This window comes from Myotis daubentonii, chromosome 8 (assembly GCF_963259705.1).
Source record: "Myotis daubentonii chromosome 8, mMyoDau2.1, whole genome shotgun sequence".
Lineage (NCBI taxonomy): Eukaryota > Metazoa > Chordata > Mammalia > Chiroptera > Vespertilionidae > Myotis > Myotis daubentonii.
In genome coordinates this window covers 55,290,422-55,309,017 of record NC_081847.1, presented here as the reverse complement: position 1 = coordinate 55,309,017, position 18,596 = coordinate 55,290,422, and the positions used below count along the sequence as shown (strand labels likewise).

Sequence of the window (18,596 nt, the reverse complement as noted above, 5' to 3'; positions counted from 1 at the left end):
AGCCCCGGCGCGCACGGCGGACGCACGCACGGCGGGCACGCGCACGCGCACGTCAGTGCGTTTGCACGCCGAGGGCAGTCGCTGCGCGGGAGGCCGGGTGTTCGAGGAGAGGAGGTAGGAGCGATCCGGCTCGGAGAGCGGGGTCCCGGGAGGGAGCCGGGGGTCCGGGCTGGGGGTGCAGGTCGGGAGCCGAGGTCGGGAGCCGGGGTCGGGGGAGGAACGGGGGCAGTGGGGTCCTGGGTGGGAGCGGGGGCCCGGGCGGGGGGCGGGGGTCGGGCCCGGGAGGAGGGGAGCGGTGGTCGGTGGCCGCTCCCCGGCCAGCGCCGCGTGCTGTGACTGAGCCGGAAGCAGCTCGTCCACCGAGTCCCTCTCCCGCAGAGGCCGCTAGAGTCGCCAACATGTCGTACATGCTCCCGCACTTGCACAACGGCTGGCAGGTGGACCAGGCCATCCTTTCGGAAGAAGACCGGGTGGTCGTCATCCGGTTCGGGCATGATTGGGACCCTACGTGCATGAAAATGGACGAGGTTCTGTACAGCATCGCGGAGAAGGTACCGCATGCGCGGCAGTCGGCTCGGTGTCTGCTTTCTTTTGCTTTGCCAGTTGACAGGAAAATTTAAAAGTGAGGTTAAAAGCTGGCTTCCACACTCATTGTTCATGCCCTAAATTTTAATGCGCCAGCAAATAAACAGAAGATGTAGGATTGACCTGGCGATGTGAGGACGCGCTCCCTGAAATTGTACACAATAGGTTATGCCTTTTTCTTCCGGGAGAAATTGCCATACGTTACAGAAAAGTTAATGGGCCCTCTCCCTAGATAAATCACTTAATAATTCCTAGTGATAGGTTGTTTTTTAAAGATTTGCATCTATGGTAGTAAGAACACAATATTTTTGCATACTTTGGCAAGTGTTGGAGCTCCTTTTAAATAGCTTAGCTTAAAAGGATTGTCCTTTTTTTGGTATCATGTTTGTTTGTTGTATTTATAAAGCCGAACATGTATGTTAATAGCATAGTAGCTCTTCTTGTCGTTTTTTGTTTTGTTTTATAACAGATGATTTAAATGCAGGGGCTTGTTTGCTGACAGTAAGTAAGGGTGCAGTTGTAGGGTGTTTCTGTGTAATCAGAGCCTTAATTCTTTTAAAAATTGCTCATTTTAAGAGAACTTTTAATTTGGATTTTTGCAATTCTAACATTAGGGCAAAAGGCACATATATTAGGGTGTTAATGAAATTATTAACTTACTACTGTTTGATGAATGATTTGAAAGGTCATTTGAAGAGTAAAAGTGGAAACACTGAAACCATCTTTTCTTTTCTTCCTTTTTTCCCCCAAATATATTTTATTGATTTTTTACAGAGAGGAAGGGAGAGGGATAGAGAGTTAGAAACATTGATCAGCTGCCTCCTGCACACCCCCTACTGGGGATGTGCCTGAAACTAAGGTACATGCCCTTGACCGGAATCGAACCTGGGATCCTTCAGTCCACAGGCCGTCACTCTATCCACTGAGCCAAACCGGTCAGGGCCCAACTTTTCTTTCATGGGAATAGGAGATGGTAATATTGGCTGGGTTAAAATAACACCTGTGAGTAAATCACAACAGAGTATATATTTAGTACTTAGGATGGAAAAGCTGATTTTTACTACCTCCTATTTGGAAGGAGAGGCAGAGTGATGTAGGGGTCATGACATTGTGGACCTTAGGGACTGTTCTTCCATATCTGTCATCATAAGTACCACTTGGCATACTTACCAAGTGCATTGCAGAGATTCTGATTGTATGGGTCTGGGTGAGGTTCAGAAACGGCTTCTTTGAGAAGCTGCTCTGGGAATTGTGTGACTTTCAGAAACCTCTCAACAGAGGCCTGGGACCAAGTATGAGTGCTGTACTTTGTCAGACATGCCCAGGACCCTGAGGAGCTTGGGGAGGTAGGTGACTGGGGAACCCAGGAGAGAGAGCCTTGAATGAGGTGGTGCCAGGGAATCATTTATTCATTGTTTAAGCTACTGTATAGTGGTCAAGGGCAGATACTGCTGAATTCAGTGAAGACTTTACCAAGCACCTTTCCGATAAGCAAATCACTAGCATGTTGACTTTGAAATAACCTAGGGTGTGTGTTCTGGATTCTACCTTACAGGTGGTGGCATAATCACCAGGTGATGTCCAGATCTGCTGCCCTCAGCGCCAGGCTAGGGTGGCTAGAGACGTAAGGGTTGGTTGGCTCTTCATGTCTGAGCAAAACTTGGCAAGATGTTCTTAGCTAGGAGACATATTTTATGTGTTAACGTAAGTTTTTAGGGACTTTTACCAGAGTGGTTCTTTTCTGATGCCTTTATGTCAGGGACTGAATTGCTGTGTCACTAGTGGACATACTCTTCTTGTATTGAACCTGTTAATAAGGGCAGTTTAATTAGACTCACTTTGACTATTTTCCTTTAGTTTTTTAAGTTACCCTTTTTTCTTTTGTCCAAAAATGTGGATTTTTATTTTAATAAATTTTCAATATTGTATTATAATATAGCTATTCAAAATGCAAACTTGAAATGCATTATAAGACTATTAACATTTTGCTTTCTTCAGAGTATAAGGGCAAAATATGAGTTTATAAATCTGGAAGTTCTTTTGGGGAAGCTCAACAGAAATTTTTGAGATTGAAGGTTTTAGTATAAAGAACAACTTAACTCTATTTAAAAATCTCCCTCTGCAGAAATGGCAGATAATGGGGGATCTTCCTCATCTTGTTACGAGCCCTGTTTGGATATCCCAGCTGTTTTAAAGTGAGTAAAAGTTCCTGGGTTGAGGCTGGAATGTGGTGTATTGACTTGATGCTCTGACAGTGCCAACCCCTCTTCATGCTGGTTAGTTTTGAGCTATACTGAAACAGAGATATGCTTACCGATTTTACAGCTGTCTGAAATTTGGCAGAGTGGTAATAACAAAGTTTCCTGTTTAGCAGCTGATTTTATGCACAGCTTTGAAGAGAGACTGTTTTGTGCCCCTCTGAGCTGTCTGCCATTCTGTAGGAACAGTTTGTCACAGCTCCGTTTCCTAAATTCCACGATGGTTAAGAATAAGTGAGACATTTAATTTTTGTGTTAAAAAGCCCATATAAGTAGAGTTTAAAATCTGTAGAACCTCAGTGATATTGATGGGTGAGCATACATTCTAGATGAAATTATATGTAAGGCAAATACATTGATGAAACTTTTTAGGAATGACGGGGGGTCTTACTGAAGCATCACGTCAAGTCAGTGAACCAGTGGAGTTGGTGCTCAGTCTGAGAAATCGATAGGAGCCAGCAGAAGGCATGTTTTTGTACTCACTCTGGGAGTTGTGTCTGCATATGATCACCTTGCAGCAAGCAGCTATGAGAGGCAGGATTGAGCAGTGGTTATGGGCCCAGACTGAGCTGGATTCTGCCACTTACTGCCTGCCTGACATTAAATAACTCGTCTGTAAGAAAGGGATACCAGTGCCGGACTCATAGGTGGTTGTGAGGGCAGAGTTAATATCAAGTAGTATATTCAATGACCATTAGCTACCATCATTATTACTATCTCACATCACAAAATTTGCAACAGTTATTGTAAATAGAGCTAATCAGGGCACATAGTTTTTTGTTTTATTTATTTGTATATATATATATATATATATATATATATATATATATATATATATATATATATATATATTGATTTCAGAGAGGAAGGGAGATAGAGAGATAGAAACATCAGTGATTGAGAGGAAGTCATTGATCGGCTGTCTCCTGCATGCCTCCAACTGGGGATGGAGCCTGCAACCTGGGCAAATGTCCTGACTGGGAATCCTGTGAACCATGAAATCTTGGTTCATAGGTCGATGCTCAACAACTGAGCAACACCAGCCAGGCAGGGCACATAGTTTTAGAAAATAAAGTTACCATGTAATCCTTGGATGGATTTGAAATGAATTAAGTAGCAGTGTAGTAATTAGCCAGTTGACAGCCCAGAACATTTTTCTGGTGTATTAGATAGGTTCTCAACTGAGGGAGGAGCACCATGAAAAGGGCCAAGTGGTGATTGATCACTGACTTGCTGAAGAAAAAGAAGGTGTGCTCATAAAATGTGTGGGCAACAGAGATGGAAAGGATATTTACTATTGTAGATGACCAAAAGAATATGTATTTCAAAAATAACTTGATAATAGAAATGAATTTGTACATATGATTCTTGGTTTAAAAAAATACTATTTAACAACCAGTTAGATTACTAATAGTAGGCAAAATGTATTTTAAATACGGCAAATACGTTTACAGTACTGTTTAAAAAGATGGTTCTTGTGAGTGAATGGGAAAAGAACTTGAAAAAATAAGAAATTCAGTGGTTAAGTAAACGTCAAAGAAACACACCTTAAAATAGTTCACTGTCGTTTTTTAGGTATATCAGAGACAAAAAGTTAAAAATGAGTTGAAGTGTGGGGTGTGCTGGATGTTGTGATGTTCAGGTGGTAGAGCTGGCATCACCCTGAGGAACATGGCTGGCATTGTGTGAAGAGCCTGATGAACGATAGTCAGATGGTCCTGCCATTCTTAGTAACTGACCCTTCAGGAGACCATTGCTGTCATTTATAGCAAAAGTGGAAACAACCACAGTGTCCAGTGATAGGGGAACACTTAGGCCAGGCACAGTGCCAGGTAGGAAACTGACCCTCTCGTGGTCCTCATGACAGCTCCTGAACAGGTGCTAGCAGTTATCTGTCCGGACTTGGAAATTGTTGGGAAAGGGAAACATTTACTCTCACTTTAAAACACTAATATATTATGACTGTCATGTTTTTTAAATTATATAACTTGTTTGAAAATTACTGGGCTGGATACAAAAGAGTGATTTTTCCATTTCATTTCTATATTTTCCAAGTGAACATTTTTTAAATGGAGAAAAGATAGACACCTAGCTTAATTTCAGTTGTATATTAAAAAAATACACAGGGGTTTTAGTTACCTGCAGATTCATTAATGGATGTGAACTGTTTAGGCCAGTGGTCGCCAACCGGTGGTCCGTGGACCACTGGTGGTCTGTGAGGTCCGGAAGGTTGGCAACCGCTGGTTTAGGCGACATAGTTCTCTATGTGAAAGGCATCGCAATACAGAAACCCCAATCCACGTGAGGAGTAGCTTTGTCAGGTGGGAGCTTTTCCAGAGGAAAACCTGGGAGGATTCAGAGTGAGGGGCAGCATGCTCACATAGCCGCCCCGCTGGATGTGGCATGGCCCCTTCCTGCCAGCAGTGGGAGAACCTTCTGTCAGGACCCCACCTCTGAGGAAGGGGGTTAGACCTGACACTTCCTAAGGCAGGTTTGAACTCAGGATTTTAGAGTTAAGTCCATACTGTCCAAAACCATGGTTCTTAGTGACAATAATGGGTTTCTTGAGTTTTGAAATATAAGTTTATTGTTAAAGTTCATTCATTCAACGAATATTTACTAGTGCCTTGAATGTGTCAGATGTTTGGATCCGAGGATACATCAGTAAAGACTACAGACGTGGTTCCTTGCCTCATGTGGCTTGGGATTCATCTGAAAAATCCTAATGTGATTTTAGCCTGACTGGCATGGCTCAGTGGTTGACATTGACCTATGAAGCAGGAGGTCACGGTTCAATTCTGGTAAGGGTGCATGCCTGGGTTGCGGGCTGATGCCCAGTGTGGGGAGCGCAGGAGGCAGCCAATCAATGATTCTCTCTCTTCCAAGGGAGAGGGGAAGAGAGAGAGAGAGAAACATGGATGTGAGAAACATTGACTGACTGCCTCCTGCATGCCCCCTACTGGGGGTGAAGCCCCAAACTGGGTGTGTGCCCTGACCAGGAATCAAACTGGTAACCTTTTGGTGCCTGGGACAGTGCTCAACTAACTGAGCCACACCAGCCAGGACTTGCATTATTATTGTTGTACTAGAGCAGTAGTTCTCAACCTTCCTAATGCCGTGACCCTTTAATACAGTTCCTCATGTTGTGGTGACCCCCAATTTCATTGTTACAAATTGAACCTAATTAAAGCATAGTGATTAATCACAAAAACAATATGTAATTATATATGTGTTTTTCCATTGTCTTAGGCGACCCCTGTGAAAGGGTCCTTCGACCCCCAAAGGGGTCGCGACCCACAGGTTGAGAACCTCTGTACTAGAGGCTTGATGCACAAAATTTGTGCAAGGGCCTTGGTCCCAGTCCCCGCCTGCCGCTGCCACAGCTGCCCACTGCGGCTTTGTCCGGAAGGAAGAACGTCCGTCTAATTAGCATATTACCCTTTTATTATTATAGATTTACTTGTATTACAACTATAAACCTGCTTTTGCCCACCCCTGTATTTATAAGGAGCCTTTAAAATGTCATGTTCTTTATTCTAGAAATTCTATTTTAGGAATTTAGCCTTAGAAAATAATGAATGTGTGCACCAATTTAAGGATTAGAATGTTCACAGGGGAATAATTGATATTAATGAAAATGAATTATTTATAGTCATGAAAAACCAGAAAGAAACAGAAGAAAGGTAAAGTAATGGCATAGACATTTGATGAACTAATTATTTAATACTAGAGGTCCAGTGCATGACATTTGTGCACGGGGCGGTGGGCGGTCCCTCAGCCCAGCCTGCGCCCTTTCACTCCGGGAGCCTTTGAGGGGGAAGTCCGACTGATGGCTTAGTGCTGCTTTGGAGGTGGGTGGCTGTACTCGCCTGCAGTCAGCCCGGCTTGTGGCTGAGAGGTGTTCCCCATTTTGGAGCACACTGACCACCAGGGGGCAGCTCCTGTGTTGAGCATCTTCCCCATGGTGGTCAGTGTGCATCATAATGACAGGTTGTTCCGCTGTTCAGTCAATTTGCATATTACACTTTTATTATATAGGATAGCCATAAAAGAATGCTTATATAAGAGAATGCTTGTAATTTAAGCAATGTAGTAAATATTGTAGTATGATCACTATATGATCACATTTTGTTAAAACAGTTTAAAATATATATACCAGGAGCCTTGGCTGCATGACTCAGTTGGAGGAAAAATGGGAAAGAACGTACTAAAAATACTTTTGCAGTAATTAAGTTTTTGCTGGGATTGAAGGTGATTTTATTTTTAGTTCTTTGGGTTTTCTAAATCTTCTCTGATGAATGTGCATTTAAAGAAAATTAGTTATATACGATATTATTTGGAGTAGTAGTTTGTTACTATTTACAAGAGTTCAAACCCAAGTACATGGGGAATGTATGACTTGTTGGAAAGCAGTTGTTCAATGCATGTGATTAAGTATTAGTAAAAGTATACATTTGGAAAAGATCATATAGATTATTGCTAGATCAGCATGAATAATATGTCTGTGGATATTTTGTGAAGGCTCTTGTAACTTGCTATTCTAAAAAAATGTTAAAGGGAGTTGTAAATAGCCAATTATTTGCTCGGTATCCTGAGCTTGTTGAATTATTTTTCTGTGTTAACTCTACTGGGAAAATGTTGGAGAGCTTGAAAATTGTTTTGTTATATACAGATAATTGTTTTCGTTTTTAATGTGCTTTTACAGAATTTAAAAAATTGATTTTTATTTTAAGTTTTTTAAAATATTCTTTACTTTTAGGTTAAAAATTTTGCAGTTATTTATCTTGTGGATATTACAGAAGTACCTGATTTCAACAAAATGTATGAGTTATACGATCCATGTACTGTCATGTTTTTCTTCAGGTACGTCCGCTTCTCTCAAACTTGTTATTTAAATTGTCCTCTTTATATTTTTATTGATTTCAGAGTGGAAGGGAGAAAGAAATAGAAATATCAGTGATGAGAGAGAATCATTGATTGGCTGCCTCCTGCACATCCCCCCACTGGGGATTGAGCCCACAGCCCCAGGCATGTGCCCTGACTGGGAATTGAACCAGTGACCTCTATGTTTCCTGGGTCGATCCTCAACCACTGAGCCATGCTGGCTGGGCTCCTTTTCTCTTTTTTTTTGGGGGGGGGGGGGGTACTCCTTTTCTCTTAAAGTTGTTGTTTAAATTGAAATTGTTGGTCTGGATATTTAATGTAAACGAGATGCCTTTAGATTCTCTTACTTGGAAGGAAGTCATTATGTAGTCATATCACATACAGATTGTATCACCAGGCAATTAATGTGATCTTTCAATAATTTTTAAACAATTGTAGTTTTATCATTTACTCAGTGATAAATTACCTTTTGAAGTAACTTTGCCCAGAAACCTAGATGAAGTGTAATTAAAGGGAAAACATTCTTATTAACTTTAAGGTACCTTTAAATAATCTGTTGATGAAAAATGTCTGTTTTAAAATAACTCTATGTCTATTTTAAAATATGATATCATGACACTATTTAATGTTCTTTGTGATACCTAAGAGGAAAAACCTGTTCTTAATTTATTTGCTTATAAACACAAGATCATTTTATCAGCTAAAACATTCTGTGTGGACCCTAGTCAATGAGTTATTGGCATGAAGAATCGAATTTCCCTAATTGCCTCAGACAAATTTGTATCCACAATGTACGGGCTTTGCTTCAAAGGAAAACGCAGGAATGTACTGGCTGCATACCCAGGGGTCTGATGCAGGTGCCACATATGTTTGATGGGATTTATGTAATCAAGTTAAGTAACATCATGAGTACAAAAATAACTCTGTTCTGGAAGGTTAATTAGGAAAGAAATAACCCTTTAATATTGCTATACTTGCCAAAATTTCATAGTTACTACAAAAGTTGGTGGGTAGCAGTATTAACGTTCACTTCACAAGTAGAGCCCCTGTTAGTGAGGAAGGTCCAGGTGGACTGTGTAGGGTGTGTATTAGCTTCATATTCTGTGGAACAAGTTAGCACAAGTTCTGTGGCAGAAAGCACCATTTGTGAGCTCAGGGTTCTGCAGGTCCTCGTCCGGGCAGGTTCTGCAGGTTTCCTTGGAGTCTCTCAAAGGCAGTCAGGGAAGAAGCCATATGGCTCACCTAGGTAGTTGGCTGAATCCCGTTTTGTGGTCGTGAGTCTGAGACCTCTACTCGCTGGCTGTGGCTAGGGCTCCATCTGCTTCTAGACAGGCAGCTTACTAGTAGTGCATTCTGGGCAGTGGAAACATGGGGGGCTCAGACAGACATGGCAGCTGCCCTGCTGGTTGCCACATGTCAGAGTCAAGTCTGAGCCAAGTAACCAAAGCTGTAACAGTGGGAAACAGACATTCTTCATGGGGTCCCTTGTAGAGGCTTAAAAAAAAATAGTGATTTTTAGTTTCACTTATTCATGCATGTGCACTGACTGGGTATCAAACCTGCAACCTTGGCATACTGGGACAACTCTCTAACCTACTGAGCTACCCAACCAGGGCCCTTCTAGACGCTCTGATAAGCCTTGCCTGTTTCCTCTGCAGGAACAAGCACATCATGATTGACCTGGGCACTGGCAACAACAACAAGATCAACTGGGCCATGGAGGACAAGCAGGAGATGATCGATATCATTGAGACCGTGTACCGGGGCGCCCGCAAAGGCCGTGGCCTGGTCGTGTCCCCGAAGGACTACTCTACGAAGTACCGATACTGAGTGCCTGTCCCCAGGCGCGGGGGTTTGCCCAGGGAGTCACTTTCACGCGGAGACACTGTGGACTCTGAAGCCTTTGAGGAGGAGTCTGGGGAGGGACAGGAGGGCTGCACAGCCTCAAGCTGGAGTTGGCCAGGCTACTGTACTTTTATATTCGCAAATATCTGTAAATATCTAGCTGAACTAAACAAATACACAATCATGGGAAAGTCCTGATGGTTTATTTTTTATATGGATTACTGGTTTTGGAAGTAAAAACTTGATTCTTTACCATTGGAGTGAAGTTCAGGGGGTCTGTGGGCTGCTGTTTTTTTTTTTTTGTAATACGTTTTTTCAGAGATTTTCAGAGAGAGGAAGGGAGAGGGAGAGAGAAACATCTATGATGAGAGAGAGTCATTGATCAGCTGCCTCTTGCATGCCGATCTGGGGATCGAATCCACAACTCGGGCACATGCCCTGACTGGGAATCAAACTGTGACCTCCTGGTTCATGGGTTGATGCTTAACCATTGAGCCACACTGGCCAGGCTGGGCTGCCCTGTTTTGCACACTTGGCAGTGGAAGCTATGTGTGTCCGGGGCTGCTGGAACAGAGGACCGGAAATGTGTGTCTCACCAGTCTGGAGACGGGACATCTGGGACCCAGGTGCCTCTTCCCTAACCCTGTCCCCACCCACACCGCACTGAGCCTTCATATTCTCCAGGCCTTTTCCCTGAGTTGTGTTTGTGTCCAGGTGTCCCCTTTTTATAAGGACACCAGTCATTGGCTCAGGGCTGCTCAACTCCAGCATGACTTCATCTTAACTGATTACATCTACAACAGCCCTATCTCCACATAAGGTCATTCTGAGGCCCTGAGGGGAGAAGGGGCACAATTCAACCCACAGCAGAATCTAATGGCTTAAGTTCAGAAGGAATACACACTACAAGAATAAAGTGCAATAAAATAATTGGGATGGGGGAGGGCCTTCCTTTTAAATACAGAGTAAGCTGCTGCCCTGTCCTATTTGGCTCCGTGGTTGGAGTGTCGGCCCACGGAACAAAGGGTTGAGGGTTTGATTCCTGGTCAAGGGCACGTACCTCAGTTGCAGGTTTGAGCCCCAGCCCTGGTTGGAGTGTGTATGGGAGGTAACCAATCGATGTTTCTTTCTCTCTCTCTCTCCCCCTCGCCCTCTCCCCCCACCTCCCTCCCTTCCAACTCTATCTAAAAATCAATGGGGAAAAAGTATTCTTGGATGAGGATTAAAAAGGAAGCTTTTTGTTCCTTCTGATATTACATCTCATGTACTTTAAACATACTGTATTCTCTGTGGAGTCTATGATCCATGACCCTTCAATCAGTCTTATCATTCTCAAGCTTCTCTTCTAATTCTATCCCAGAAGCATGCTGGTGGGTGGTTGGGATCATCCAAGCATGTGTTAGGAGCACTGGTGCTTGTGTGGGGAGCACACCTGGAGCAACCAGCCCCCCAAGGATATTTTTCCATTGATTTTTAGAGAGAGGGAAAGACATCGATTGGTTGCCTTCTGCACAAGCCCCAACGAGGGCCTAGGCCAGGGAGGAGCCTGCAACCGGGGTACATGCTCGTGACGGGAATCAAACCCAGGACCTTTCAGTCCAGGACCTCTCAGTCCTCAGAGTGATGCTCTATCCACTGAGCCAAACTGGCTAGGGCAGGGGTGGGCAAACTTTTTGACTCAAGGGCCACAATGGGTTCTTAAACTGGACCGGAGGGCCGGAACAAAAGCATGGATGGAGTGTTTGTGTGAACTAATATTAATTCAAAGTAAACATCATTACATAAAAGGGTACGGTCTTTTTTTTTTTTTTTTAGTTTTATTCATTTCAAACGGGCCGGATCCGGCCCGTGGGCCGTAGTTTGCCCACGGCTGGGCTAGGGCCAACTGTAGTTGATTTTGACTTTTAAATGAAGACTATGATTTATTTTATATGCAGGAATAATGTTATTTTTTACAGTAGAGCCTACAACTGACCCCTTTTGGGGGTGATAATGTTTATTTTACTCTGGCTCAGATAAAAGGGAATTGGATAATTATTTGAAAGCGTTTCTCCATAACCTACAAAGATCTAATTGCTAACTGCCTCCAGTGGGGTGAGAGGTGAGGGTTACCTCGGGAGTCAGCAGTGCTTCTGGTTCACCTGCCTTCTTGGTTTAAATTAGTTTGGTTTGGAGGGTGTTGCTATCAGAGCCTGTCTGGACTAGACAGATTAACATTAGTCTTCAATAAACACTGTGACTGGAAATGGTGACTTGATACCATTGTAATAATAACCTGGTTATTACTTAATAGGAAAGGAGTAAAGGGAAGACTAGATAATAGGCATGCCATTTACACAGCTTTGTTAATTTAATACTCTCCAAGTCTGTTCCCCACCGATTGATGGGGGAAGGAAATGGACAAAGGCAGTTGACACACATGCCCAGTAAAGTCTGAGTGACTTGGGAAGGTGTCTGTCAGTCACACCTGAGAACAAATTAGTGGCCAGAATAGGTGTGGCCACTACAAGGGCATGAAACCTGAATATTTAAACTTCTGAACAAAAGAAGTTCCCTCTCTTGGTCCTTGCCTCTGATGCATGCCTGCGCTCCTGCCCCTCCCATGGCAGGGGGCACCTTCCCCTGCATTCGCCCATGGGCCTCAGCACTGGGCTCCACACAATGGACTGACGGACTTTAATTAGCCTGATGCTGAACTGGACCAGCTGCAACATGGATCTGAAGCTTGGGACACTGGCCTTGCTCTTGGTTTTGCTGAACTCCCAGCTGTACCTTTTTCAGAATTAGGTTAAGGGACATGAGACTTTATAACACAAGGAAAGTAACTCCAAACACAGCTTTTTACCACATCTCATTCTCCCATGGGGGCTTCTGAAAATGCTATTTCAGCGGTACCCCAAGAATCTCATGCCCACTAGTGTCTGGGAAATCTGGCCCACTGATTTTCTGGTAACAAAGTGATGCAGCCATTTAAAAAGCAACTTCTGCTCAGCTGGTCTGCTCAGTGGTTGAACGTCAGCCCATGCACCAAAGAGATCACTGGTTCGATTCCTGGTCAGGGCATATGCCCAGGTTGCAGGCTCAATCCCCAGTGGGTGGCATGCAGGAGGCAGCCAGTTGATGGTGATGTTTCTCGGCAATGTTTCTATCTCTCCCTGTCTCTTCCTCTCTCTCTAAAAAAAAAAAAATCAATTAAAAAACATATAGAAAGCAACCTACACCAGAAAACTGCTTATGATCTTTAAAAAAAAAAAAAAGATCTATATAGAATTTAATTCAGAAAAAAATTTGAATCACAGCTCATGCTTTTCTTGTGTGATTTACAAAATGGTGTGGATTGAGGGAGACATTCTGCCATTCAGCAAACATCTTTTTTTATTTTTATTTTATTGATGCTAAGTGAAAGAAGATGGATGTAGAAGTCCTTATATTGTCTGATTCCACTTATTGGAAACATCCAGAAAAGACAAATCTACAGAGATAGAAGGTAGATTAGTGGTTGGTCAGGGTGGGAAGAGGTACTGACTGCAAACAGATAGGTTTGGGGTGGGTGGGTGCTGGAAATGTTCTAATATTAGATTGTGGTGAGGTTGTACAACTTAGTAAATGTATTTAAAAATCAGCGAATCATACACTTTAAAAAATAATGTTTTTATCGATTTTAGAGAGAGGAAGGGAGAGGGATAGAGAGAAGCACTGATGAGAGAGAATCAATGATCAGCTGCCTCCTGCATGCCTCCTCTTAGGGATCAAGCTCGGAAACCTGGGCATGTGCCCTGACTGGGAATAGAACTGTGATCTTCTGATTCATGGGTCGATGCTCAACCACTGAGCCACGTGGGCCAGGCAGCAAACACCTTTTGTTGTGTCAGTTATCTTTGGAATTACATTCTTATCACATTGCCTGTGTTTTTTTTTAATTTCTAATATTACCAAAATGATTTTTTAACTACGAAAATCAGAACTCAAGTTATGTAGGTTATAACTCAAAAAGCAGTTTTCATTTGATCACATTTTCAAGTGTAAGTGCAGGTGTAAGAAAAAAGATTGGAAAGAGGTAAGATTTACTTATATATGAATTAATGTACAGTTAAAAAAAACTGGAATCTAAGCTTTCAATGAATATACCTGTAATTACCAGAACATTTGTATAGGAAAAATTCAGTTTATAGAAAAACATAATGTTAAGTGACTTGCATTTTAGTCAGATGGAGTCAAGGTGGACTCACCATCAAGGTGAGTGAACAGTGTGCTTCGCATCAATTAGCATTGACATTCCATCACCCGGGTCACAGGTGTCCAGAGAGCTCACTCCTGTCTGTGTTGAAGTAAACATGGGAAAAGTGTTACATTTACTGTGGAAGGGGAAAACAGCCAGATCTTTTAGAATACAGAACAGTAGTTTTTAACATTTTGGGTCATGGACTCTCCTCCCAGTCACCACCCACCCCCAACAGGAACTTGTTTAGGGGGTTTGCAGAATCCACTGAAACCCATGACACGAGGCCTGACCTAGTGTCACCAACAAGCACAGATTTAGCCAAGCAGATTACAACTTATTTAGGTCTTTCTTTTAATGTAAAAAACATTAACAGTTTTGAACAAACATTTAGATACCTGGCCTTCTCTTGTGCTGCTTTAAATGATGACTATATGTGCATAAAAAGATGAAGTCTTGCCCTGGTCAGTGTGGCTCAGTTGGTTGGAACATTGTCCCATATACTGAAAGGTTGTGGGTTCAATTCCTGGTCAGGGCACATACCTAGGTTACAGGTTTGATCCCTGGCCCAGACACCTTTGGGAGGCAACTGATCAATGTTCTCTCTCTCTCTCTCTCTCTCTCTCTCTCTCTCTCTCTCTCTCTCTATCTATCTATATATATATATACCTCTGTCTCTATCCCTCTAAAATCAATTTAAAAATATTAAAAAGAGTGAAGTTTTGATACTTAACCATTTAATTTGATGCCTCATATTTAGTGGGTTTGACCAAATTTAAAACCCTGCTGGAGTGCAGGTGATGAAGGGAAGGGACAAAGTTGTCAAACAGCCATCCTGTGCCTGGCAGTGTGCCAACTCAGGATCCTGCAGAAATTGGCCCACTGGTCCTTCTTTCAGGCACTGGCTTATCACCAATTAGCCCTCAGATGTGGAGGGCTTAGCGTCCAGTAGGCCTAGACAGGACTGCTGGGCAGGTGGCCCTGTCTGATGCAACCTTAATAGGGAAAGGTGTATTTTCATCCTACAGGCAGAATTTCAGAGGAGTGCTCATGAGTAGCAGGACATGGGACAGCTATCTTTCTACTGGAATTCCAGATGTAGATAGGATAAGTGAACTAGCTCTGATTTAGCAGGATAGCTACAGATAATTTGCCAGATGACTTAGGATGACAATTGTCAAAGAAATGGGAAAACAAGAAAAACGAAGGCATCTAATTATTAAAATATGCTCATATAGTCAGAATAGTATGTCAGTAGAACATGCATACATATCTTAATAAAGTTGTGCATCTCCACATACATCACATGGACATAAATTCAGTCTGAGATCTGAAGCTAAGCATTTATTTGCATCTCAAGATTCAGTGCAAAATTCCACTGGAAAAGAAATGTTTGCATGGTGGGACTGGGTGGGATCCTCCAGACTCTGGCAGTGGGTTGAGGGCTTAATGCAACATTTCTTCTTTAAATGGTTCCATGAATATGTGGTTTCAAACAGAAACTGGTAGTTATAATCTCCAATGTCTAAATCATCATAATTTGTGTTTTGACTAAAGATTAATCTGAGGGGTGAGGGCCAATAGGTACTTGAGTAAAATCCAATATTTATTATATTTAAAAATTTTTAGATTCAATTTTTAAATAATAAAGTGTTTCATTTAAAATGTACACTTTTAAAGGAAGTATGACAGAGTGTTTAAGTGGGTCTATTTAGAAAGGAGCATTTGTGCGAGGCTTGTTCTTCCTGAAGGTTTCTCATCTAGTACAGAGGCAGAATTCCCACAGTGACCAAATATGGGATTGCATTTCTCAAGATGAAAGCAATCACAAGGTCTGCACGAAGTAAACTTATTTAGTTTCCTAGTAATGGTCTTACCGTTTGTTCTTTGATAGCATTGTTGATCCCAGCTTGCACCATTAAGGCATTCACATTCTTCTGCAAGTCCTGGAGGCGGTTTCCCATTTCTCCCAGTTCCACGTTAAGGAGCCCAGAGCCCGTGGCCAGAAAGCCCTGCTTCAACCTGCAGCCCAGCTGGGGGTCTGACACATACCCTGGGCGGGCAACTTGTAAGACATCTGGGGGTCAGTGCAGAGACTTCCCTGAGGTTTGTGTAGGATGTCTCTAGCCTCTGAATGTGAGCTTGGCTCTGAAACTTGGCTCCCCTGCGAGGACACAGACTCAGGGATGTGTGTTACTCTGGTATGTCTTAACTAAACTCTAATGAGGATGTAAACATAATGGACATTAACTCAGTTTAACTTTATCATATCTCTAAGAATCATTTTTTCCCATCTGTGGGAACCCAGCTACAGAATCAGAAATTGCAAGTTCCATGTGCAAATACTTTGCACAATTTTTAAGGAGCTCAAGTAGGGCAGATGTTACCCTTGTCTGAATTTGCTCCAACTGGAAACAAACATTCTATTCTAATTGTGTTTGAATTCATGTCTTAACAAAACAGTGAGCTGCTCAAGTTATAAAACCAAACCAAACAGATAGGGGAGCCAGGTGTAACACCCTATGTCGGAGGCCTTCTGTGTTCTGTCTGCCGGTTTCTGAGTACATAGAGTATGACATTACCTAGCAGACTGCCGATTTTTATAGGGCTTGGCCCACTGGGGAGTCATGTGCAGTGTGTCCACATATTTTATTGCCACACAAAATGCCCTGTTCTGCCGGTCAAGCAGGAAGAAATTACCTGCCTGGTAATTACATCAGGATGCAAGGAAATCCGAGGTCAACAAATCTCCACTGAAAAGAGATTCCATGGTAATTTAACAGTTCAAAGCATCTCAGTATTTGCTATAAGATGGAAAAGGATATTTCTGAGGTTTAATGTTGCAGTTAGAGCTTGAAAATGTTCTTGAAGTTCCTGAAATAGACTTTCTGCCTGAAAAAATAAACCATAGGACAACTGAATATATATAACATTTACTCTTGATATGGGGCATTTTAAGCATCATGGACTAGAATCGTCCACATATATAGTTAATTTCTGACAAGGAAAGTCTTTTCAACTAGTAGTGAGGGACATTGAGGACCAAGTACATAAATGACTAAGCAGGCCAGCCCCTACCTCACACCACACACAGAAACTCACCCAACAAGGATTCTACACCTACACGTGAGCACCAGGACTACAATGTCCGGAATACAACAGGCAACACCTTAGTCACCCTGGGCTCCTCAGAGCCTTCTCACAGGAGCGGACAGCCTGGACACAGGCGGCCTCTGCCCCCTTACTTACTAGGGGTCATTAGTTGGGATCAGCATGGCAGGAATGTCTCACAGAAATGCCACCACTGCCAGGAAGGCAGGCCACCTTTACATGTTGCTTCATACTTTGCAAATGAAATCTCAAGGATTATCTCCACAGAGTAGGGAACTGAAAGATCAGATGGAGGACTAAAACCAGGACTACAGGCTTTATTAGAGGAGAAGCACCCGCCGGGCTGCCTCACAAGGGGAAGACAGCAACACGTGCAGGGGTGGGCACGCCTTTTGAGGGGTGGAATGGGAAGGGGTGGGGGGCTTAGTGTACTCGGCGCACACTGATTGGTGGCTTACTGCATTGTCCATATAGGACAAGGGCTTAGGGTGTTTGGCAGGTGTGGATTGGTGGTCCAATGTATAGTCCATATAAGGTACCTGGTTAGTCACTCAGGTATTTCTGGGCTGCAGGTTATGTCATACCCCGCCCACCAGTTGGGGGAAGGGAGGATCTATCAGGAACCTGCAATCTAGAACCTGCATTTCTGTGTGAAGACTGCTGCCAGCTGCCAGCAGCTGTTTCCTTCCTTGAGTGGGTTTTGCCTTCCTGGGGAAAAAGGTTTAAGTACCAACATCTGACAAATTCTTTTTAACAAGACATAGGCACCAGCCTTTAATCAGTGGTTCTCAACCTTCTGGCCCTTTAAATACAGTTCCTCATATTGCGACCCAACCATAAAATCATTTTCGTTGCTTTCATAACTGTAGTGTTGCTACTGTCATGAATCGTAATGTAAATATCTGATATGCAGGATGGTCTTAGGCGACCCCTGTGAAAGGGTCGTTCGATCGCCAAAGGGGTCGTGACCCACAGGTTGAGAACCGCTGCTTAAATGTGCTTCCTGGTCTCTGCCAGCAGGAGTGTGGGTGGGGGGCACTGCCGGGCTGCCCCCTACAGCAGGGCACCCGCATGTCCCCACCCCCATCCCTGGCCCGGGAAGGGGTGAAGCACCGGGAGGGCCAGGAGGGAGGTGAGGGGGGCGGGGTCCCCACTCACCATTTCCCGCAGCGCGCCCCCCGGGTCTTCGTGTCCCTGCGCCTCCATGTGGTCTCGGGTGGGCCAGCGGTCCAGGGGGTTCAGGTGGCTCTGGTGGGTCAGCGCCGCCGTGATCCTATCTGGTACCCGCAGCGGTGGCCTCTGGCAGGGCTCTGGCTGCGGAGTGAAAACCTGAGAGCCTGAAGGAGCTGCAGCCGCCAGCAACTTAGGTGCCAGTGAGTGGTGAATTCCTGGGCGGGGCGCGGCTGCCCAAGCCGGGAGACGCTGAAGCTGCAGGGCAGGTCCTGGGAGAAGGCCTGGGAGGGTGGCGGCTTCATCCTGAAGGTCATTGTCATCGTCCCTGGGGCGGAGCTGGGACTCTCTGCAGGGACAAGGCCTTTGGTCTGAGTGGTCTCACAGCTCTGGTTTGCTTTTTTCATCACTTTGGCGATGAAAGAGGTAGCCATAGATCTAGCATGAACTCCTCCTCCCCCTCCCCCCCCCTTTTCCTCCTCCTCTTCCCTCTCCTCCTCCTCCCCCTCTTTCCCCCCTCCTCC

General features: G+C 43.8%; 2 protein-coding genes across 11 annotated transcripts; one reads left to right on the top strand and one right to left on the bottom strand.

The window, feature by feature from the left end:
- The first annotated feature begins 5 nt into the window (after positions 1 to 5).
- On the top strand, positions 6 to 9,756 carry TXNL4A (thioredoxin like 4A). Of its 3 annotated transcripts, none has more exons than XM_059706449.1 (4): positions 6 to 114; positions 379 to 551; positions 7,603 to 7,706; positions 9,386 to 9,756. In XM_059706449.1, the coding sequence occupies exons 2-4, from the start codon at positions 399 to 401 to the stop codon at positions 9,555 to 9,557; spliced, it is 429 nt and encodes a 142-aa protein (XP_059562432.1). In that variant the 5' UTR covers positions 6 to 114; positions 379 to 398; the 3' UTR covers positions 9,558 to 9,756. The 3 variants fall into 3 exon arrangements, with proteins under 3 accessions (XP_059562432.1, XP_059562434.1, XP_059562433.1); XM_059706451.1 differs by having other exon boundaries at positions 90 to 181; XM_059706450.1 differs by lacking the exon at positions 6 to 114 and adding an exon at positions 2,711 to 2,780 and having other exon boundaries at positions 413 to 551.
- Positions 4,761 to 18,250, bottom strand: HSBP1L1 (heat shock factor binding protein 1 like 1). Of its 8 annotated transcripts, none has more exons than XM_059706459.1 (5): positions 18,061 to 18,250; positions 16,617 to 16,683; positions 15,669 to 15,763; positions 13,802 to 13,890; positions 4,761 to 5,188 (listed from the first exon to the last, which is right to left on the bottom strand). In XM_059706459.1, the coding sequence occupies exons 1-4, from the start codon at positions 18,106 to 18,108 to the stop codon at positions 13,804 to 13,806; spliced, it is 297 nt and encodes a 98-aa protein (XP_059562442.1). In that variant the 5' UTR covers positions 18,109 to 18,250; the 3' UTR covers positions 4,761 to 5,188; positions 13,802 to 13,803. The 8 variants fall into 8 exon arrangements, with proteins under 8 accessions (XP_059562442.1, XP_059562437.1, XP_059562435.1 ...); XM_059706454.1 differs by lacking the exon at positions 4,761 to 5,188 and adding an exon at positions 7,996 to 9,174; XM_059706458.1 differs by lacking the exon at positions 4,761 to 5,188 and adding an exon at positions 9,084 to 9,221.
- Positions 18,251 to 18,596: the final 346 nt, after the last annotated feature.